The 22,871-nt window shown below is 42.2% G+C and overlaps 1 protein-coding gene and 1 long non-coding RNA gene across 15 annotated transcripts in view; one reads left to right on the top strand and one right to left on the bottom strand.

The window, feature by feature from the left end:
• LOC123854950 (uncharacterized) overlaps positions 1–22,871 on the top strand; it is a 33,394-nt gene that overhangs the window by 4,458 nt on the left and 6,065 nt on the right. For 2 of the 7 annotated variants that reach the window (XR_010412941.1, XR_010412940.1), the window contains exon 3: positions 13,267–13,410. The exons of 4 other annotated variants lie outside the window; for them this stretch is intronic. This is a non-coding gene — a long non-coding RNA (uncharacterized LOC123854950). Of the gene's footprint in view, positions 1–4,105; positions 5,061–13,266; positions 13,411–22,871 lie in introns of those variants that run through there. One more of the 7 variants, XR_006793429.3, reaches the window with a different exon arrangement.
• On the bottom strand, positions 111–21,197 carry ZFP2 (ZFP2 zinc finger protein). 8 transcript variants are annotated; one of them, XM_064595750.1, is made up of 7 exons: positions 21,112–21,197; positions 18,796–18,892; positions 11,458–11,630; positions 7,943–8,085; positions 5,699–5,788; positions 2,182–2,223; positions 111–1,678 (listed from the first exon to the last, which is right to left on the bottom strand). In XM_064595750.1, the coding sequence occupies exon 7, from the start codon at positions 1,602–1,604 to the stop codon at positions 207–209; it is 1,398 nt and encodes a 465-aa protein (XP_064451820.1). In that variant the 5' UTR covers positions 1,605–1,678; positions 2,182–2,223; positions 5,699–5,788; positions 7,943–8,085; positions 11,458–11,630; positions 18,796–18,892; positions 21,112–21,197; the 3' UTR covers positions 111–206. The 8 variants fall into 8 exon arrangements, with proteins under 8 accessions (XP_064451820.1, XP_045746241.1, XP_045746242.1 ...); XM_045890285.2 differs by lacking the exon at positions 5,699–5,788; XM_045890286.3 differs by lacking the exon at positions 5,699–5,788 and having other exon boundaries at positions 20,940–21,178.

The following is a 22,871-nucleotide window of genomic DNA, read 5'->3' as shown; positions in this document are numbered from 1 at the left end:
CCTTCTGGTGTAAAGGAATGTTTTACATTCTGAATTAAGATTTCTCTATTTTATATGGTTTCTTTGTGGTGGTATTATCTGATAGAGAAACTTAAACTTCAACTAAAAGATTCCTACAATCATTACATTTATTAGGTTTCTGTGTTACATGACTTATCTGATTATCACCAAAGAGTTAATCCTGGTGAAGGGTTCAATGAAAAAACTCAGGTATGAGTTCTCTGATGTCGTGTAAGGTTTGTACTCCGACTGAAGGCTTTCCCACATTCGTTACACTGATAGGGTTTCTCTCCTGTATGAGTTCTCTGATGCACTATAAGGGATGAATTTTTAATGAAGGCTTTTCCACACTGATCACATTCATAGGGTTTCTCACCAGTATGAATTCTTTGATGTTCAATAAGGTATGCACTCTGGCTGAAGGCCTTTCCACATTCGTTGCATTCATAAGGTTTCTCTCCAGTATGAATAACCTGATGTACAGTAAGGGAAGATCGCCCAGTGAAATGTTTTCCACATACCATACATTCATAAGGTTTCTCTCCAGTATGAATTCTCCGATGTTGAGTAAGAGATGAATTCTTGCTGAAAGCTTTTCCACACTGATTACATTCAAAAGGTTTTACTCCAGAGTGAAGTCTCTGGTGTTCTATAAGGTATGTACTTTGGCTAAAGGATTTCCCACATTTGTTACATTTGTAGGGTTTTTCTCCAGTGTGATTTCGTTGATGCAGAGTTAGGGTTGAGCTTTTACTAAAGGCTTTTCCACATTCACTACACTCATAGGGTTTTTCTCCAGTATGACTTCTCTGATGTACAATAAGGTGCATGCTCTGACTAAAGGCTTTCCCACATTCATTGCACTCATAGGGTTTTTCTCCTGTGTGAGTTCTCTGATGAACTGTAAGATTCATGCTTTGGGTAAAAGCTTTCCCACATTCATTACATTTGTATGGTTTCTCTCCAGTATGAATCCTTTCATGTTGAATAAGGGATGAATTCTTACGGAAAGCTTTTCCACACTCTTTACACTGATAGGGTTTCTCTCCAGTGTGAGTTCTTTGATGAACAGTAAGGTTCATGCTCTGGCTGAAGGTTTTCCCACATTCGTTACATTTGTAGGGTTTCTCCCCAGTATGAATTCTTTGATGTACAGTAAGGGAGGAGCGTTCAATAAAGTGCTTCCCACATACATTACACTTATAGGGTTTCTCCCCAGTATGAATCCTCTGGTGCTTAAGAAGAGATGAGCTCTGGCTGAAGGTTTTCCCGCATTCATTACATTCATAGATTTTCTTTCCTACAAACATACTTTGAGTTTTAATTAATTCAGAATTCTGTTTAGTGTCTTCTCCATGTGAATTCTGATTATGGGGCCTTTGTCCCACAGGAATACTTTGTTGTATATCAAGGATTGACCCCTGACTAGAACATCTTTCAAATTCATGACCTCCACATGCCCTCCTCTCAGGGAGGGTTTCCTTATGAGTAACGGCCACTTGGCGCAGATGTCTGTCCTGGTTTTTCTGTTGCCCATCTAACCAATTATCAGGTTCCCAGGCTTCCCCTAAAGAAGAAGGCCAGAGACCTTCCCTTTCCATCATTACCCCATAGGATAAATATTCAGTAATGCTGGGCTTTATAGTTGATTCTTTGGTTTCAAGTCTTGTCTCCCAGTCTGAAAAAAATAAAAATTCAAATACACATCGGTTTCTGTGCTGGAAGACAAAAAACTGTCTAAGGTGGGAATGAGAGAAAGAAACTGAGAATAACTGTGGGGCACATGTGAGAGTTTTCAAAGATGTCCCTACAATGAGGAAGAAAACCAGAAGGGAGGGAAAGAACAGTGAACCAGTTCATAAATAACAGGAGAACTAGAGGAGGCAGTAAGCAGAGAAAAGAGTAAGCCTGTGTATGCAGGAGGGATGGACACTGAAATCACTGACCTTTGGACAAGGCTGAATAATGAAGACGGAATGAAGGGAAAATATACAGACAAGCTGGGATCGGGGGAGGCAGATCAGAAAGCCCTGGTATTCCCACCAGCAATTTCTTCTCCCCTGCAATGCTGCCTCTAATTCTGACACTAAATCTTTGTACAACACCACAGTGTGACACCGTGAAAGATTGTTGGCTCTGGAATCAGACACACTTGGGTTTAAACCCTGACTGTTAACTTACCCTCTTAACTAGTTGTTTCTCTGGGTTTTAGTTTTCACAGACCTAAAATAAAGATAAAAATAATCTGATGAGGATTAAGTAAGATAATGCATATAAACTACCCTTCAGGAATATGCTTGTTTGGAACATAAAATACCACAACCTACTTGAAACTTAAGGGAGGATGACACAATCTAAAGGTTCACCCTACCACCAACTTTCAACAGGCTGTAAGTTTCTCATTCTCTCTTTAGGTAAGAGGGTCATACAGGGCCCTACCATTTCCTACTAAATACCCATTCGTTAGAGATGTGAACTGCCCTCATTCAAAGATTTGATACACAGAAAGTAACAAAGTAATGATACACAGAAAGTAACAAATTTGGAAACTATGTAGAGGTTCAAGAAAAAAAATTGTAAAGTAATAAAAACAGGCAGGGAGAGGCAAAGCAGGATCTGTTGAGCTGCTTGAGATGGGGCTGAAGGAAGGACCTTGTGACCACTCTGACTTTATTTTATCAGATCCCCCTTCTTATCCTAGACAAAGTGGCTGGGGGTGGGGACCGGGCAATGAGAGGCAGAGGACAGAAAACTACAATCTGAGAATCAGCTGTCAGCTTGATCAAAATTACCAGAGCCAAGATCAACACTGAACCAACAAACCAAAGGCCTGTGAGCAGGAGGCTTTACTATGAAGCATGAGGTATGCATTAACCGGACCACCTCCTTGCAACCTGACCTGCTTATGTAAAAAAAGAGAAAAAGTGGAAAGCCACGCAGGCTCCTCTTCTAAAGCCACCAGGTAACCCCAGAAAGGACCTCTCCAATTGAGTGTGAATATCAACAGGTAACACATGAACTGGAGGCTACCTCCTGTCCTGTCACTATATCACATCCAACTGTGCAACCAAAGCTCTACCCAATAAACAACATAAAGGGCAAAGGAGGAGCCATTCACACTGTTAGACAAATATAAACTCAAGACAGAACTGCCCTCATTCAAAGATAAATGATACACAGAAAGTAACAAATGTGGAAACTATGTAGAGGTTCAAGAAATAAAATTTTAAAATAATAGTAACAGGAGAATGAGGAAAAAAACATAAAAACCACCTGGAAAATAAACACTGGGAGAATAATGAAATGCTTCCAGTCATCAAAAGGCGTCAAAAAGGAAGTAAACAAAAACAGTGACATACTGGAAGGAGATCTTTGCAACACACGGCCCATACAGGAGGACTAGAACCTCGATCTGGAAAACAGTGTCGTGGAACACTAAGCCCACCAGAAAAATGGGCAAAAGACTTGAATAGGCACTTAAGAAAAGGAAACAGTGGTGGTGAGTAAACAAGCAAAGATACCCAATCTCAACAGTAACCAGGAGAAGGGAGATTAAAGCTCTAATGAGTAACATCCACCTGAGTAAAAAAATTAAAAAGTGCAGACTGATAGCTTCAGATTTTAGAAAGATGTGCTGTAATGCAAACTTTCACATACTGCTGGTGGAGATGTAATTTGGTTCCGGTGTTTGAAAAAGTTTAACACTACCTAGTAATGTAGAACAGGCACACAGACTGTGATTTAGCAAACCCACTAGTAGGTACATACACTTAGGGAATCTGCTTTGCAAAGGTACACCACAATTCATAATTTTAAAGGTAACATCGTGCACAAGAGCAAAAAACTGGAAACAACCCAATTGCTACCAACAACAGAATGGATAACTAAGTTGTGAAATATTTATAACAGGATAACTGAAAACAGTGAATGTTAAGGATGTCATGTTTGTGTCTCCCCAAAACTCACGTGTTGAAGCGTAATCCCCAATGAGATAACTTTAGGGGGAGAACCTTTGGAAGTCATTAAGTCATGACGGTAAAGCCCTTATAAGAAGTGACAGATGACAGAGCTTGCTTCCCCTCTCTCTGCTCTCTACCATGTGCAGATGCAGTGTGAAGGCAGCTGTCCATGAAGCAGGAGGAGAGCCCTCACCAGGAAGCCAACCATGCTGGTGCCCCCATCTCACACTTCCAGCCTCCAGAACTATGAGAAATAGATGTCTGATGTTAGAGCTACCAAGTCTATGGTGTTCTGTGATAGCAGCCCGAACCAACAGAGAACATTAACTAAAGCTATGTAGAATAATCAGAATTAATAAGTAATTTAAGCCAAGTCACACAAAAATGTATATAGTAAGAGGCCATTTAGATAAAGTTTAAAAACAGGCTAAAACTAAATGTATTGTTTAGAGATTTCTTTATGGATGGCAATACTGTAAGGAAAAGCAAGGAAAGACAATTATCACAAATGTGGGAAGAATGGTTATGTCTTGGGTAAGAGGATGTGAATGAGAAGGCTCAAACAAAGCATTTCTAAGATACAAGCAATGGGGGCGCCTGTGTGGCTCAGTCGTTGAGCGTCTGCCTTCGGCTCAGGTCGTGATCCCAGGGTCCTGGGATCGAGCCCCCCATCGGGCTCCCTGCTCAGCGGGGAGCCTGCTTCTCCCTCTCCCACTCCCCCTGCTTGTGTTCCCTCCCTGTCAAATAAATAAATAAAATCCTAAAATAAAAAAAAAAGATACAAGCAACGTTCTGTTTCCGAATCTGGGTTCTAGTGTCTGGGTGTTTGCTTTCCTTATTATTTGTTCATCTTTATCATCGTGAACTATAAAGAAAAGCAGTATGGCATAATGGCTACGACAACTTTGGAGCCAGGCTACCTGGCTCCACTTAGCTGTGTGACCTTGGGCCTGTCCGTGTTCCTGTCCTCATCTGTTAAATGGCACCTATTGTATATTGTTGAGGTAAGAACAAAAATTAGTTAATACTTATAAAGAGCTTAGAATACGTAGATTTTTGCTAAATAGTACATGTATTTTACATATTCTTCTGTATATATGACATTTCTTAAAATGAGAACAATAAAATATTTCCTATTTTGGAAAATATTAACAATTTTAAGTTGAAACATCACTATGTACTAAAGAAAAGAGACAGTATATCTTCATGGAATTTGGAGATCTAATTTAAAAGTTAATTCTGGAGATTTGCTGCAGGAAATTAAAAATGGATTACCAACAATTTTTTTAAAAACTGACTGAAGTGATCGCTCCGGGTACATGGGATGCCAAAAACAGGGAAGCCATGTCTACAAGGGACTGAGGAAAGACCAATGTGACTCAAGAATTGCACATGGCCAGTACTCTATACATGTGTAGAGAAAACCAAAACACATTCTTAAATATGAAAGATTTAGTAATTATAGAACTCCTATGCCGTTCCTGAAATACTACTTAGATAGGCGATTTGAACAAAGGATTTATCCAGGAGTTCCAGAATGCTCGCTATTAGGAATCTATTAATATATTAGTGGGACATGGGAAAAAGGACCTGTGACCAACCCAAGGGATGCTTCAGAAGTATTTGATAATATCCAATGTTGGATCCTGATTCAAAAACAAAATTATAAGCAGTGTACCAAGCATACACATAAAACTCTAGAATTCACACTAGCAACAGAATCAAGGAAAGATGCTTACTATTTAATATTGTTCCCAAAGTGTGACCAGTACATTAGACAACGTAGAGGGGAGGAAATTTTACTTTTCTCAGATCACATGACTGTCTCCCTGGAAAACATAAAAGTGTTAGGGTAGCTGTACTCAGAATTAGTGAAGTGTTGAAGGGCTGGGACCGGAGCACTAAGGATCAAAAACTATAGCTCTTCTAGGATTGGATGAGGTTCAGATGCTTGCTATTTTGCTGTCTCATTAAACAAGGCCCCTGTAACGTGCACAGCAATGTGCCTGGCCAGGATAAGCGTTCATTGATTGTTAGCTGTTACCATTACCCTTATTATTTTGTGTTAAACAATATACAGCCCCCTCTTCCTTTTTCCCTAAACAGGACTTTGGAGTGATAGCCCATTCTCCCTTAGAATGTCTAGTTATAGGCTTTATATAATTTTGGTACTCATCAGGACATGAACAAGAGCCCCCAGGACTGAGGCATCTGGGAGAACACAGATCCTTCAGTCTTTATGGCTGACACTGGCCATAGTAGAGGCCAAGAGCCTGCAGAGAATTGGGGTGGGTACAGCTCTCGGGCAGCAGGTCCTGCTCTTCCTATGGCAAGTCGATTTATTTCTTTTTGTCTTCCTTCAATCCCCTGTGTAGTAGGTAAGTTACTCCTTCCACTCCACCACTTATTCACCTGACTGGACTTCCTACTTAACACTCTTGGTGCTGTACAGTGCATTCTCCATATAGCAGCCAGACGGATCCTCTGAACATGAAATATCTCTTTAAGAAATATCTGTTGAGCCAGGTGCTGATTAGGGTGCTAGCAATGAACAAAACACATTTCTACCCTTAAGGAACTTATATTTCCATGAGAGCAAGAAGGGCAATCAACATAATAAGTAAAATACTTAGAATGTAAGTGGCATACCTTATGGAAAAAATAAAAGCAAGAAAGTGGAAATAGGGAACATGATGGGTGAGGGGAATGGTTTGTAATTTTACATAGAGTCTTCAGGAAAGGCCACAATGAAAAGGTGATATTGAAGCCAAGACTTTAGGGGGTGAGGAGGGAGTCACAGGACTATCAAAGGGAGAGCATCCCACACAGAAGGAAATCCCAGTGCTGAGGCCCCGAGGCAGATGTGGGCCTGCCCTGTGTAAGGATCAGTGAACTGTGGATACTTCTATATTTATTATGGTCTTTTAGGTTAGTTTTCCTACTAATGGAGGCAAAGACATGTGTCTGTACTATACATGAGGGAGGCTCAGGTTAGCATGAAGGTAAATAGGGACTCTGTAACAATATATAAATTCTGTGTGTATGTTAACACACACACGTGCACACAGACACAAGTAGTCACCCAGTACATTTCTGAGAATGATACAAAGTCGTGTATAAAACACAAATAATAGGTTTCTGTGTTTGGGGTAGTAAAGGGTGGCTTCCTGGAGAGCTTAAAATGTTACAGAATCCCTAACTATCTTATTTTATAGACATAATCTTTGGTAATAGATTTTAATACTTTGCACATGTTCTTGTTTGTATCCTTCATGACTGTACTTCACCAACAGATTTAAGTCTAATGACCACTGACTAGAGGGTAAAAATTCACTGCTTTCCACGTTACTAATAATTCCCATCTCTATTTCAGCATTAACAAGTTTACTAGCAATAATGCTGTCTCTAACAGAACTTCTATCTCTACGTTTTCTACTCAGCTTTTATAAAACAGAGGCAAAATCTAATGAAGCATTCAAGAACTGTACACATGAAAACCTTAGTACAGAAAAAGAAAACAATCATCCAGGGCGCCTGGGTGGCTCAGTCGGTTGAGCATCCAACTCTTGATTTTGGCTCAGGTCATGATCTCAGTTGTGGGATTGAGCCTGTGTCGGGCTCTGTGCTGAGCATGGAGCCTGCTTAAGATTCTCTCTCTCTCCCTCTGCCCCTCCCCTCGTCCCTCCCCCCACAAGCTCACAAACACACTCTCTGTCCAAAAAGAAAGAAAGAGAGGAAGGAAGGAAGAAAACAATCATCTAAAAGAAAAATTGGGCCAGGATGTAGAGGTTCTATTTTTGCTAGATGTACTTGGAAATAAGAAGTCACAGCAAGGCAGGGAAAGAAAGTTATAACTTTTTTGTTTCAGAATTAGCATTAAACTCGAAGGCAGAAACAAAACAAGAAACCTGTGTTCAACTTCGGGCATGTCATTCCCCCTCTGAACCCATCTGTCCCACTGAGGGGGCGCTGGCAGTACCTACCCCATAGGATGGTTACGAGGAGTGAGTCATGATGGCTGGAGAAGAGCTGAGCACAGCATTCAGTCCTCCACACTTTCTTGTCTTGGTTTTGAACAGAAAAAGACTAAATGGTAGCTTAATCTGGCAGTTACATCAAAGAAAATCTGGAAAAAAACAAGACCTGGAGTTAGCACACCACCAATTTTCCGGGCTTCATCCTCTGGCTCCACTTTTCTCAGTCTTAGGTTTCTCCTCTCTGCTCCCGTAAATACACTTGAGTCTCTTCGCTGGTAAACAAACCAGAGGCACTCGACCTCTGACTTGTCTCAGCTCTTGCCGTATCTTCCTTTTCCTCTAAAGTGAACCCTATTGAAACAACTGTCTGTAATGTCTTTACTTGTTTGCTTCTTTACTCATCTACCCACAGCACATTTCCCTCTGCACCAAGAGTGCTCTTCCTCAGGCCACATCCTTAGCGTCCTTCTGGCTAAGGCCAACAGCACCCTCCAGTTCTTGGTTGGCATGCAGTACTCTCCCACTGCTTCTCTCTTCCCTTGGCTCTCCCTACATTCTCTTCTCCTCCTTTGACAACTCTTTCTGTCCTCTTCACTGGGGCATCTTTGGCCTCAAGTCAATCTTACTGTCCTTTAGGGTTCCATCCTTGCTACTTTGCCCTTCTCATTCCCTCCTCCTGATAATTAATAATACTCATTGATATGAATGTCACGGATAGGATTATAACTTTCAAATCTGTATTTTCACCTAATGTCTAAAAATTCTACTTGATGTCATTCAATATTCATTTAACAAGCATATATTAAATACCTACTCTGGCAGGCAACGTGCCAGGCAGGGATATAAAGCAGTTAGCTCAATCATGACAATTCAGTGAGCCTGCACACTGGTGGCTGGACAGACATTCAGAGAGACAAGGCAAATATAATGTGAACTGCAATCATAAACAAATGAAGAATCTTTAGATTTAGCCGTGGAGAAGCCTGAAGACCAGTAAAGAAGATAGAGGAAAACCCAGGATTAAGAATATATGTGTTCACCTCTGCTGCCTCCAGAAAACCCACCAAAATGACAGTGGGATAATTAAAAAGGCATATATCAACCTACTAAAATAATCTAGAGAATAAGGGAAAAAATGCTGCATACATATACCAAAAAACAAAACAAACAAAAAATATTCTCATACAGACAAAATAAATTAATGCATGCATTAAAAAATATTGCTGTTAAGAAAGAAGGAACACTCAGAATGAAAAGAAGGCTCATAGAAATTTAAAAATAGAAATAAATTTTTTTCAGAGAAGGACTGAAAGACTTTAAGGAATTTATTTAAGAAATATTATTAAGAAATAATATTAAGAAATATTAAGAAAGAAAAATTCCTTTAAGGAATTTATTTAAGAAATAAATTTAAGGAAATCTTTACATCTCCTGGCACTCTTCCCTTCAAACAAGACCATGCAGTCGCCCACAGGGTCTTTGCACCTGCTGTTCCCTGGACCCAAAATGGTCTACATGGCCTATCACTTTGTGAATTATCTGTTCAACATCCACCTTCAAGGAGAGGCCCTCTCTGATCACTCCCTCTAAAATAAAGCTGCTGTTAACTGATCCAGTTCCTTTATTCTGCTTGCTTTTTCCACATAGCACTAGGACTCTAGACTATTCATTCCCTTCCTTTCCTTTCCCTTCTCCCTCCATGCTTGCTTTCTTTATTAATTTACTTTCCCCCCACTAGACTATAAGCTCCATGGGGAAACTGCCTGTCTTGTTTATTACTACAGTGCTAGGAACAGGGCCTAGTGCTCACAAAATGTTTGTTGAATAAAAAGATTATTTACATAAGAATAAATACAAATAGCAATAGTAGGGCGCCTGGGTGGCTCAGTTGGTTAAGCAACTGCCTTTGGCTCAGGTCATGATCCTGGAGTCCCTGGATCGAGTCCCGCATCGGGCTCCCTGCTCGGAGAGGAGCCTGCTTCTCCCTTTAACCCTCCCCCCTCTCACGTACTCTCTCTCTCATTCTCGCTCTCTCAAATAAATAAATCTTTAAAAAAAATACCAATGATAATCAAACCACAGAATCTATAGTAAAGGCAATTAAAGCTACCTTAAGGGATCATTTTATACCTAATAAATTACCACTAAAAGGCATAAAAATATCCAAAGTTGTGCAATGTGTACAAGAGCCATAAAAAATACATCTTTTGACCCAGTGATTCTTGTAAAATCCTGTTCTTTAGAAAGCTTACTAGAAACTAGCAGCAATGTTCGTAAGATTCTTTTTTTCCTGTCAATATGTTCTTTTACTGATTTCTTTTATTGCTTTATACTTAGGTAGTCATACACTATTCAGAGATAAAAATATGTGCCTAATATCTCTTTAATTTAAAAGATGTGTTAGAAGAAATGGTGATCAGTGCTTTCATATTGAGTAGAGAATATAAGGCTGTAAAGTGTATTTTTTCAGAGGAAATTCAGCGATAACCTCTAACAGAAATTTCATTTGTGAGGGGGATTAGGGGATTAGAAACTGGTTAACAAAGATTCAGAGGCATTAAATGCTTAGAGTAGCATGGGATGAAGACTGAAAGTTTAGGAATGAGAAAGGGAATGCATAAAACATGAGGTTACTAGTGAAAATAACAAGGCTAAAGTCTTCTTCATTTGTTTTTAAATGAAGACTATAAAACATGTATACATGTTTGCAACTCAGGGAGAAAAACACTAGTTTCCTTTAAGAAAGCTGACAAAGGCTTAAATGAATGAGGGAAAGAAAGCCATGGATAGAGGTTATGGCTGACAGGAGAGACTCGTGAAACAGGAAAGAGAATATAAAGTGGAGGAAGACAGAAAGACAGGGATTCAAAATACAGATGAAGACAGAAAAGCAATAACTGGTAACATTTACTGATATTCACAGCAATTAATAAGTGCTACAAATGTAGTAACTCATTTAATCTTCCTACACTTACTTCCCTCCATGGTGAGGACTTTTGCAGGACAGAGGGAGGAGCGGTGACATGAGTAATGCAGAGGCCTTTGAGAGAATATATGTTGGGGGGTGCAGGTCTCTCCAGGAGACCCAGGGGGGTCCGCAGGGATTTCTCCCAAGTGGACACACTCAGGTAACAAGTACCTGCTGCCTGATCTGTATCTGGAGAGAGGCCCACTGGAAGTCCTTTTGTCATCCAGCTCAGTTCTTCGAGTTCCAGCTGAGAAATCACATTTGGTTTGAAAGCTGATGCCCTGCTCGGGAGGAGAGCCACTAAATGTGGGTTCTGAACTGAGTATAACAACCACTCCCGGTACCTGTCCTTGTCCCTTGCCCGTCAGGCCTTTGGAAGGTTCTGTTTTCCATTCCATGTCCAGAGAGGACACCAAGCAACCACCCTAAAACAACGACCTATCACAGCAGGATAGCAAGTGCGAATTCTTGAATTTCCGCGGTTGTACAAGGTGTCAGTAGGTAGGGAAAGATGTCAGTAGGGAGGTTTTGAGTTAGAATGAGAGGTCCTTACCCTGTGAAACCAAGTCCCTGTAGTTCTCCAGCATCACTGTCCCATACAAGTTCCTCTGAGCAGAATCTAGACAAATCCACTCCTCCCAAGTGCAATCCATAGACACATCCCTGAATGTCACTGACTCTTGAAACTATAAATTCCTGCTCAGAGGATTATGCCAATAAAACCTCCTGAGGGAAGTGAAAACAAACAAACAAAAACAAGCAGCATTAGAAGGGAAGGATAAAGAGATCAGTGTGAGAAAAATGTCTTATCTGCCTAAAGAAACTAAACAAAAATGTACATTATCATGAAATGATCAGAGATAAATGTAATAATAGAAAGTGCTTTGGGGCACCTGGGTGGCTCAGTCGCTTAAGCATCCGACTCTTGATTTCGGCTCAGGTCATGATCTCAGGGCCCCAAGGGCGTGGAGGGCATGGAGCCTGCTTAAGATTTCTCTCTCTCCCTCTGCCTCGTCCTCCCCCCCGCCATCATATGCTCTCTCTCAAATAATTAAATAAATGAGTAAATAAAAAGAAAGTGCTTTGACATGTAAGGACAGGCAGAGGAGCTATTAGAGAGTAATAGGGAAGGCTGCTCTAGATTACCACTGGAGAAGAGTAGGTACTGTTCTCATGGCCTCCCATTTACCCCATTGGTGAAGGAGGGATCGCGCGCCTTACAGAGCACAAGATGACTGAACACACGACACCCAGCACCAGACAGAAGAGACTGACAGCAGTTTACCAGTCACATGTTCTCATAGCCTGGGCAAGCCTACCCACCATGCAGGGCCACTCAGGGACTGCACTGGTAAGCCAGCTGGGGCTGCAGGAAGCAGGCTTTGTAGTGACAAGAGTGAGGGGACCCTTGGTTACCATGGGAACATGCAGTCGGCTTGTTTGAACAATTTCACGGGCTGGGAGGGAGGCAAAAGCCATTAGCTTGAGGACTGGGAGGGCTGCACCCGGTCTGGCTGATGGGAGGGCTAGCTAGTAGGGTGCTTTTCCTGTTGGGCTGGGGCAGGGAGACCAGGAGAGCTCACAGCCAGGTCTTTGGAGCCCTGCGAGGCTCAGCGTCGTCAAGGCGGCACACGGAATTTCAGGCTTTGTAATACAGGCGGAGTCCCAGGTAATGGAGGGAAAGCACGTACAAACAGGATACACGCAGAATATGGTTGTGCTCGCTTCGACAGCACATATACATGCAGAATATGGTTAAGAGGACCAAGAAAACACCCAGCTTGACCTGAGAGTGGCATTTTGAATTGACAAGCCCATTTCAGCACATTGTTCTTCTAGCTGTCAGACTAGAAAGTAAAACACAGTAGGTATTCAGTATCTGTTTAATGAGTGTGATGGTTAATTTTATGTGTCAGCTTGACTGGACTAAGGTATGCCCAGATAGCTGGTATAGTGTTATTTCTAGGTGTTTCTGTGAGGGTGCTCCCGGTGAGTCAGGAGACCGAGAAAAGATCAGCCCGCAGCAATGTGGGAAGGTATCATCCAATCCATTGAGGGCCCAAATAGAACAAAAAGGCCGAGGAAGGACAAATATGCTGGCTCTGCTTGAGCTGCGGCAGCCCTCAGACAGTGCTCTTAGCTCTTGAGCCTTCAGACCCCGACCAGGACTTACCCCTCAGTCCCGGATCTCAGGCCTCTGGGTTCTCTTTCTTTGAAGAAGCCTGACTAGTACAAGGAGGGAGCACTGATTGAGTGCTCACAGTTATACTGAGTTTTGCACTAATAGGAGTCACACACCTCACCTCATTTAATCCATATGACAACCTGCCAAATTGTTAGCACTAAAGTCATCATTTTACAGAGGAGGAATCTGAGGATCAGAATGGCTAAATAACTTCTCCACGATCACACAGCTGGGACTCAAACCCAAGGCCATCTATCTCCTGGTGTTGTGAGAGGAAAAGGCCAAGAAAAGAACCCTTGCAGCCAACCCCCATCAGAGCAAGTGAGTGTGGGCTGGGGGGTGGGAGGAGGGAAGGAGATTCAGGACTGAAGGTCCAGGAGGAAGGAGTGGGTCAGACAGAATGATGACTGAAAGGAGAGCTGCTGGTTGGAAAATGAGCTAATTTCAGCAGAGTGATGAAGGCAGAAGTCAGCTCACAGTGGGTAAAAGGCTAAATGGAAGATAAGGAATCAGAAGCAGCTGTGAAATTACTTCAGACTTATGTGGAAAAGATAAGAGAGGACGATATGGAAAGAAGGACAAGGAAATGGGGATAAAGCCATGGAAGAGGCTTTCATTTAAGGACAGAGAGCGCTGTGCTATATAAGTGGGCAAGGGGAGAAACGTAATGGAGAGAAAAGGCCTGGATACCAGAGATGGGATGAAGCCCACGCCCAAGAAGTATGTGTATTTTACATCCTGCTTGCTGTGAACTTAGAGAAAAAGTGTTAGCACTGAGGCAGAGTTCATTCTCTTTCTGCCTCATTATTTTTTGCTAATATTTATTTAATCAACATATCAACATAACGTTAAAAATCACAAATATTGTCAAGAAATGTAAAGGTAGCTTCTAGTAGGACATAATTATATGGCTGAATTTCCATTTTATGAAAGGAAAAAAGGAACCAAGAAAAATCAGTTTAATAAATGTAAAGAAAGGAAACAAGAAAGTGTAATAAACATAAATCCTTAAATAATCAGGAAAAGACATGATACTTGTATAACAACATATGTGAATGAGTTGACTTTCTCTACTAAAAGACAAAAACTCTAAAATTGGTTTCAAATCTAGCATATACAAGCACAAACCAGAATGTTAAAAAGTAAGGGGGGGAGGGCGGGTAGAGACAAGATATATCAGGCCAGTGTAAATAAAAAGAAAGCAAGGAGAAAAGAAAAAAGAAGAAACTGCGAGGAGAACAAATGAATATCAGATAAGGTATAATGTATGTGGAAACAAAGCATAAGCCCCTTCTTTGGGGAAAAAGGTAGCAGAAATAGGATATTCTCCTTCCAAAAATTAATCTACTTTGTTTTTTCAATAAATTGCCTTGTTAGAACATATTGAGCAAAATTAAAAGCCCAGATTCAGACTCCTGTGGGCTGTATGCCAGTCTTCCCCACTTCCCTGGATCCTTGTGGGCTTCAGTGCAGAGCTTGTCTCTATTATGAAATATCCTGTGGCCCCCTGAGCTACAGAAGGGCTCCTGATGACTGATTTAGAGAAGTACAGAAGAGCACTTTCAAAGGCTAATGTGAAACTTAATGATACTGTTCACAAAATGTATTTGTTGTTAATCTCTATTGTCCATAAAACATATTTGTTGTTTATCCCTTCAGAGGTTTTTCCCTTTTGCCTTTCCACTTAGTATGGTCTTTTCTCTCCAGCGCTACATTAAAAGCACAGGGTAACTCGTGGTGTTTGAAATAAGCAGCTTCATGGGTTTGTCTCGTTTGTGCAAAAAGTTTTCTTAAACCTAAAGACATGGGTTTTTTGGTATTGTTATCCTTTGAAAAGGTTGAGGATCAAATGGAATAAATTGGGATATTTTAAATGATCAAAGTATAATTTATAAAGAAGGTATGACGGTGATGGACTTTGAGGCACCACAGCAACACAATGTCTTCAGATATAATTCTTAGCAATCTGATTTTTATTTTATTTTTTTAAGATTTACTTATTTGAGAGAGAGGGAGGGAGCACACGCACGATTGTGAGAGTTGGGGAGGGTGCAGATGCAGAGGGAGAGAATCTTAAGCAGACTCCCTTCTGAGCACGGAACCCAACATGGGGCTCAATCCCACAACCCTGAGATCATGACCTGAGCCAAAACCAAGAGTTGGATGCTTAACTGACTGAGCCCCAGGCGCCCCAGCAATCCAGTTTTTTTTTTTTTTATAATCTCAATTGTGTTTAAATCACAATCACAATAGCAACAAAAAATGAAACACCTCAGAATACACTTAATATGAATATGCAAGATCCTTGTGATCAAACTTAACAAAAGCCATTATGAAGGATCTGAATAAAATGAAGGGTAGTTTTTTTATTCATTAGGAAGAATAAACACTGTAAAAGATGGTAGTCTTCCTCATATTGATATAGATTTAATGGAATTCAAATCAGAATTGCATACTTTTTAACTGTTACTGTTGGAACTTGATAATAGTTAATACAATTTAACTATAAGGATAAATGTAAAAGAAAGGTACAGTAGGGGCGCCTGGGTGGCTCAGTCGGTTAAGCGACTGCCTTTGGCTCAGGTCATGATCCTGGAGTCCCGGGATCGAGTTCCGCATCGGGCTCCCTGCTGAGCATTTCCAACCTATGGAGAAGCAGATTATTCAGGAGATTACATCGGTTGGAATGCCATGTCCTCTGGGGTGCCACTCTGGCTCTGCCCAGCTAAAAGAGATGTCACACTCCACCAGGCCGCCCTGCTGTGTGGCCTTCACAGCAGCTAACAATGTCCTCAGTAATTATTTCTTCTCTGCTGCCTCCCGTTTCTGTAAGACAGGATCTAGGAGAAAGGAACCAAGCCTGTCTCACTGCCATCTTCCCAGCGTCCAGAATACTGCCTAACACGTGGTAGGCAGGTGCTCAATCCCTGCTTAGTGAACGGATGGATGATGAAATGCTACACCACGTTGTTAAATGAAGTTAGATTCCGACCTCACTTATAAATGATAAATTCTAGATATGTCAATTTAAAATATAAAACTAATAGAAAATGTAGAAAAATATTTATATAATCTTAGGGTACAGAAAGCCTTTCATAGCATGATTCCAAAGCCAAACAAAGGAAAAAGAAAGTTAACTGCATAAAACTTCAAAACTTACACGTAGCAGAAGAGGTTATAAACAGATCTAAGAGAAATGACAGAGAATAAATAATATTGGCGATTTATGGCAAAGGATTAATGTCCACACTGCATAAAAGGCTTCTTTTATATACAAACCACCCAGTATAAAACTGGGCAAGGATGTAAACAGATATTTAAAAGGCCAGAAGAATGTATGTCCATGCTTATCTCTGAGGGTTTAAGACCTGCAAATATATATTATAGTCTTAAAAAAAAATTTTATGATGACACAGCTAGTATGTATATTCAGAAGAAGAAGATATAATTTAAAGGCAAACACAAGTCCTACTTGGGCGATTCATAGTCCCATGACCAGCCTAAAAAGGAAAGACGGAAAAAGGGGAACAGCTCTAATGCTTCACTGATACATCCCAGGTCCAGGTGTCAAGGTCATCCAAAACAGAGACTGAGGAACTGTTCCAGGTTAAGGGAGGCTAAGGAGACGTGACAGCTGAATGCCAGCTGTGATCCGGATTGGGTCCTGCACCAGATAAAGGACCCAGTTTGTGGCGAAATATGTGTAAGGTTTGTAGGTTAACTAACAGTACTGCGTCCACGTAAGTGTCCTCATTTGGTAATTGTATTCTGCTGATGTAAAACGAGAGCTTGTTTTTAGGAAACACATACTGAAGTATTTAGAAATCAAACCAGTGATTGCCTGGGGTGGGGGTTGTGAACTGGAAGGGGGTGATGACACTTTCTGGGGTAAGGAAAATGCTCTATAGCTTGATTAGGGTGGCGATTATGTTAGTGCATAAGTTTGTCAAAACTCAATGAATTATATGCTTAAATGGGTTATCTTATGTAAAATTACACCTGGGAAAAAAGCTGATTTAAAAAATTAATACTACTTTAACTAAATAAAATAAAATCAAGGCTCCTGATAGCCAAACCATAACCTTCATCAACCAAAATCTTCTGAATGCTCCCCCTTTAAACCTTCTTTTCTGGAAACTCCCTCTTTCTTCTGCCTATTTTTGTGAGTTATGTTGCCTTTTATAACTGAGCTGATAATACGAAGGAGAGAAAGTAGTACAAACAGAAATCACAACAGTTAGTACTTGTCTTCATGTAGCCTTCTTTAAACTGGTTCTGTTGATAAATAAACCAGTGACATAGCTGAGAGAACCCTAATACATGATCTTATGAATAGAGAAAACACCACGAGTCCCGTGGGATAGCAGACAAAGTTAAATAAGCCTAACCTTAAAAAACAAAACAAAGCAAAACAAAACTCAGGGTCTCCTGGGGCCAAGTCCCCCTGATACCCTCTTTTTCCAGAGGAGCAACAACTCCAGGTTCTAGTAAAAACTAGCAAATTCCATTTTCTTTTCTTTTTTTAAAAAAGATTTTATTCATTCATTTATTTGACAGAAGGAGAGGGAGAAGTAGACTCCCCACTGAGCAAGGAGCCCAATACCAGGCTCGATCCCAGGACCCTGGGATCATGACCTGAGCCCAAGGCAGACGCTTAACCAACTGAGCCACCCAGGCGCCCCTAGCAGTTTCCGTTTTCAAGCCATCTCTCAGGGCAAAAAACCCCTGGGCTCCTCACTACTTTTACACTGCATGAATTTCTTTAGCTGATGGACACTGCTTCTTTCTTGGAACATGCCTTATCAAAATTCCTCCTCATCCTCCACCCCCATGCCTACCACCCAACCAGAAGCACAAACTCCTCCTTCCTGGAACTTGACCCCAAACTTTATATCTGATTCCCTCTCATCACCAGTCACTGCTACATTTGCTCCACCTCTAAAACTACAATACCAAGCTAGAATAATGTTAAGAATGCCTTACTGAGTACCTCTAACATTCTAGTAACCATGCTGGGCACTTTTTACATATGTTATTTCACTTGAACTTTCAACAAACCTATAAAGTATGTATTATTAAATGAAATCAGCCATGTGAAATGCTTACTAATGTCATGTAGGTGGCAAACACTCAGTTAATGCTCTTATTTCTATCATCACCATGAGGAACTTCAGGGAAGTCAGGTTACTTACCCAAGACAATGCAGCTATAAACGGTAGAGTCGGGATTTAAACTCGGGACACTTTAACTCCATTATAGCAAATCTTCTCCAGTTATCCCTATCTAACCCTACTTCTCCTGGTTGCCACAAGTTTTGGAACACTGACAATCTGAGTACCTGGCCATACTTGTTCTTATTATCATGTTCACATATAATCATCACGACTGTATCTTGTAGAGATATAACCTCTCTTATGTTCCCCAAGGGTCCATAAACCCTATAAACGCCCAGATCATCTTTCATATGATTTTTATTCCTTTGATGATGCTTGAATGGCACCAAAAGTTCAGGAAGCCAGGGCTCCCAGCTGAATAAGGAAGTAGACTGCTGAGGACAGAGCTGAGGGACAGTAAGGGGGGCTGTATGGGAAATATGCAACATTCCGAGATCTCAGTAGCCCCATCCTCTGCAGTGAAGCCCACATACGGTACAGGAATAAGTGCTAAGGAGTAAGGGAGAGTGTTCAGTGAGAAATACAAGCTCACCGGAGCTGCCAGTGGCAGAGGCCCAATAGCCATTGCCTTCCCTTTCCTTGCTGCATGGTCCTTCCTAGGGGATGGGCAGGATCCAGAGGAGGCAGAGCTGACGGAAGGAAAAGAAGCCATGAGAAATGAGACTCCTGCAACAACAACAAATAAAATACCCACAGATCAACCAAGTAAGAAATGCATGGTACCCACCTAAGGAAAACTGTATTTTTAATTCATGAAGTTTATTTTGCTGGGCTTATTTAGATATATAAAGGATGAACAGAGAGACATACCATATTCCTGGATAGGCTGTCACAATATCTAAGTTGTCACTTCTTTGAAATTAATTTATAAACTTAGCACATTCCTAACCAAGTTATACCTAAGTAATAGTATTTTAAAGATAATGATGGAAAAGATCTTATTTTAAGTTAATTGTGTCATTTAACGATAGCCAGGAAACATCTGAAAGGGAAGAGTGGTGAGGGAGAACCTGCCCACCAGATATCATAAAGCTACAATAATTAGAACATAGTGTGATGGAACAGGCTGAGTCATTGATTCACCAGATATAGTGCTGACCACCTGCTGTGTACCTGGCACCATTCCTACGGGAGAGGGTAAATACAGCCGTAAACAAAACAGATAACAAGTTCTCCATGCCCTCGTGGATTATAGTCTAGCAGAGAAAAGGATCAGTAGAACAAATTAAAATCCTACCAACACAAACAATTCAGAAAACATTTTGTATGTAAGAATTCAGGATATGAAAAAGTGACATTTCACATCAGTGAAAAAAGAATGAATTAGTAACTTGGAACAAGGACTTACCATTTGGAAAAGAATAAAAATTTGCACATTAAATCAATTAAAGTACTAGAAGAAACTGCAGATGAACGTTTTTTGTGGTAATGGGATGGAAGTCCCCCTAACAGTGATGTCAAACACCCAAACGTGAAGAGATGGTTTTCATGTCTAACCATGTAAAAATGTAACATTTCTGCCTGGTAAGAAAACACTGTATCAGATACAGAATTTAAAAACAAAACTCAAAATTGCATAAAATATTCATAAGTGTTCAAAACATACATTTAAACAACCCTATTGCTCCACCTCACGGGAAGTTGGAGAATAGGAACACCCAGACTTGGTGTGGGTCCATTAGGCACCCTTATATTGCAAATGTTTATAAATGACTACTTTTCTGGAGTAAGATGGAAGGGTATCAAGTCTTACAGTATGACCCAGAAATTTCATCTGAAGAGACTTATAGAATGGGACAGGAATGCAAAGATGTGTGTAGCCAAATGGTCTATATGGTTTATAACATGAGGGGAAAAAAAACAAACCTGAGAAGGAATGCAAAGGCCTCCCTAAAGGGAGGATTGAATATGGCACAGACATACTTTTTCTCACGCTCTTTAAAATGACAATTGTTTTTCAAATATTAATGTTTTTTAAAAAAGTTTATTCTCTACCTGGTTCGAGTGGTACTTACACCAGATAAAAACATTTGTAAAAAATCATGGAGCTTAATATTTGTGCACTTTAAACCCTTTCCAAATGTATTTCAAAGCTCAGTTTTAAACGTAAATGGAGAAAAGGACACTAATGTCCACATCTTTGTGTAAAAACAAAGCCTTTCTCTGTTTATACGCCGACGTGCAGATTTTGACAGTTTTCAGATAATTTTTTTTTAATGCTCCTCTGAAATTTCTCGTTTTCCTACAGTGAACTTATTCTTTTGGGGGGGCTGGGGGAAGCGGAGAAAAAATTGCTTAAAAAAAAAAAAAAGAGTCCTGAAATAGAAACCTGCACGGGGTCGAACTCCCCATTCTCAGATGGATCAAGGGGAGTCCACGCCAGCGCCGCTCGGAATCGGAGATCACAGAGGGCGCGTCCGCCACACGAGGCGGACACAAAGGGCAGGTGCTGGAGCCCCGAGACCGCGCACCAGGTGCAGCATCCCCCGAGACTTCCGAAGCGGGGCCCGGGGAAAGCCCGCGGCGGGGAGGAACCCAGGATCTGAGCGACTCCCAGAGCCCTCGGGCCCGGGGCCGCCGCACCACGTCCCCCGCCCTCGCCGCTCCCGACAGGTGGCGGCCCTCAGCTCTCGGTGTTCCCACCCGGCCGGGCTCCCGGGGCGAGAGAGGGCGCACCTGGAGCGAGCGGCCCGGCGCCGCGCGGGGACCGACAGGACGCGGCCCCCAGCCCATCCAGCGCCGGCCCCGCCTCTCAGGGGCCTCGCCCGGCCGTCCGGGCCTCCGCCTGCCTGGGCCTTCGCCCGGCGCCAACCCGATGCGGTGCGTCTTACCGCGGCCCAGCACTCACCCTCTCCCAGCTGGAGCGGGAGCAACCAGTGCGGACGCAGCCCTGCCCGGCGCCTACGCCCTGGGCGCCAGACTACATTTCCCACAAGGCTGCTGGGGCGCGGCGCGGCGCGGCGGTCGGAGTGCGCAGGCGCGAGCCCGCGGGCGGGCGGGGCGATCCCAACCGTAGAACCGCGGGGGCTTCCGGCGTGGCTGCGCCTCGTTGGTCGGGTGTTGTCTTGGGAAGCTGCGAGGGGACCGGGTGACGACCTTGCCCCGGCTACCCCAGAGAAGCCTCTCCTCGTTGGAGCCCGTCGGTGCTTAACCCCGCGGAGGGGAGAAGGGGCAGAGCGCCTTAAGTGAGCCTCACTTCTCTTGTGAGATGAGTCCCCGGCAAAGTTGCGCCGTGTACGCGGTGGCCCCTCCGTGAACGGAGATGACTGCGCCCCCGGCGCTGGCTCGCTGTCGGCGCTGCGCTAGGAGCTCAGTATCGCACAGGGTGGAATGCGGCGAAAACGTCTAGTTAAACGTATGGCCAGACTTGGTTCAGCTTTATCTGTCGCCGGAACTTGGAGAAATACGTGACATTCGGGACTTACCAATATGGTAGCATAGATTGTGATACTTGTTTTTATCAAGATAAATGCTGATTTTCTCTGCCTCTTTCTGTAGTTGTGACAGTTGACCACGAACTTCAGTTTCCTCCGAGTCCCCTCTCTCCTAGGCCACACTGGGCCCAATGCTAGCTGCGGTGCCCTGTTTTAGCAAGAGTCCTGCTAAGTCAGTTCAGGTAGAAACCCCGTTCTTGGCATCCGATCAGTTTCCTTATCCGCTACTCTTGATGTCTACGTCCTTGGCCTGCCTTTAACAAGAATCCTGTTGAGACAGGTTTGCAAGAATCCCCCAACTTGCTGTCTCCTTTTGGTAATTTTCCATCCACTGATCCCCTTACCGTGTTACTGTAAATCCCCAGCTGTCTTTGCTGTATTGGGAGTTGAGTTCAGTTTTACTGAAGCCTCTCTCCCCTATTGCAGTAGTACTGAATGAAGTATTTTTTTACTACTTTTAACTAGTGCCTTAATTCATTTAACTAACTTTATTTCCTCTTGAGAGTTGTGTGAACTATTGCAAAATATTGAAAAATATGAAAGTTTTCACAATTCATTTAATCAAGCTAAAGTAACCCAGATAGCACCAAACTAAGTAAAAATATGTCTCTGTCGTAAGACAAATACCTTGAACCAGTTTCTCCACCATTACAGGTCATTCTTACATTAGAAACTACATGAACATATTCATCATAGTTGCTCTGATAGAGAAATGGTCCTTGATAAAACTCACAACATGAGCTGGGGCAGCCTTGGAGCTCCTGTCATTTGGTTCCTGCCTCCAGACACTGTCCTGTTCTCCTATTGTTACATTTCATATAGTTCATCTGGCTCTTTACTCATTTGGTGCTGGAAGTCTGGATCTTATGCTTTCATCACAGGCAGAAGGGGAAGCTTGGGACTCTTTATTACTTTAAAATGACATGATTCTAGGGGCGCCTGGGTGGCTCAGTTGGTTAAGTGTCTGCCTTCCGCTTGGGTCATGATCTCTGGGTCCTGGGATCGAGTCCCGCATCGGGCTTCCCCCTCAGCAGGGAGTCTGCTTCTCCCTGTCCCTCTGCTGCTCCCCTGCTTGTGCTCTCTCTCCCTCTCCCTCTGACCCTTCCCACTGCTCATTCTCTCTCTCTCAAATAAATAAAATCTCTCAGATAAATAAATAAATAAGTAAAAATTC

The sequence above is a fragment of the Mirounga angustirostris genome, unplaced genomic scaffold (genome assembly GCF_029215605.1).
Source record: "Mirounga angustirostris isolate CCGP_5_RB_7025 unplaced genomic scaffold, mMirAng1.0.hap1 SCAF_7, whole genome shotgun sequence".
Lineage (NCBI taxonomy): Eukaryota > Metazoa > Chordata > Mammalia > Carnivora > Phocidae > Mirounga > Mirounga angustirostris.
The sequence above is the reverse complement of the archived record's forward strand: the minus strand, read 5'-3'. Positions and strand labels throughout refer to the sequence as shown.

What these genes read in the sequence shown, in the direction of transcription:
- ZFP2 (XM_064595750.1), bottom strand. Translation starts at nt 1,604, where the DNA reads ATGATGGAAAGGGAAGGTCTCTGGCCTTCTTCTTTAGGGGAAGCCTGG.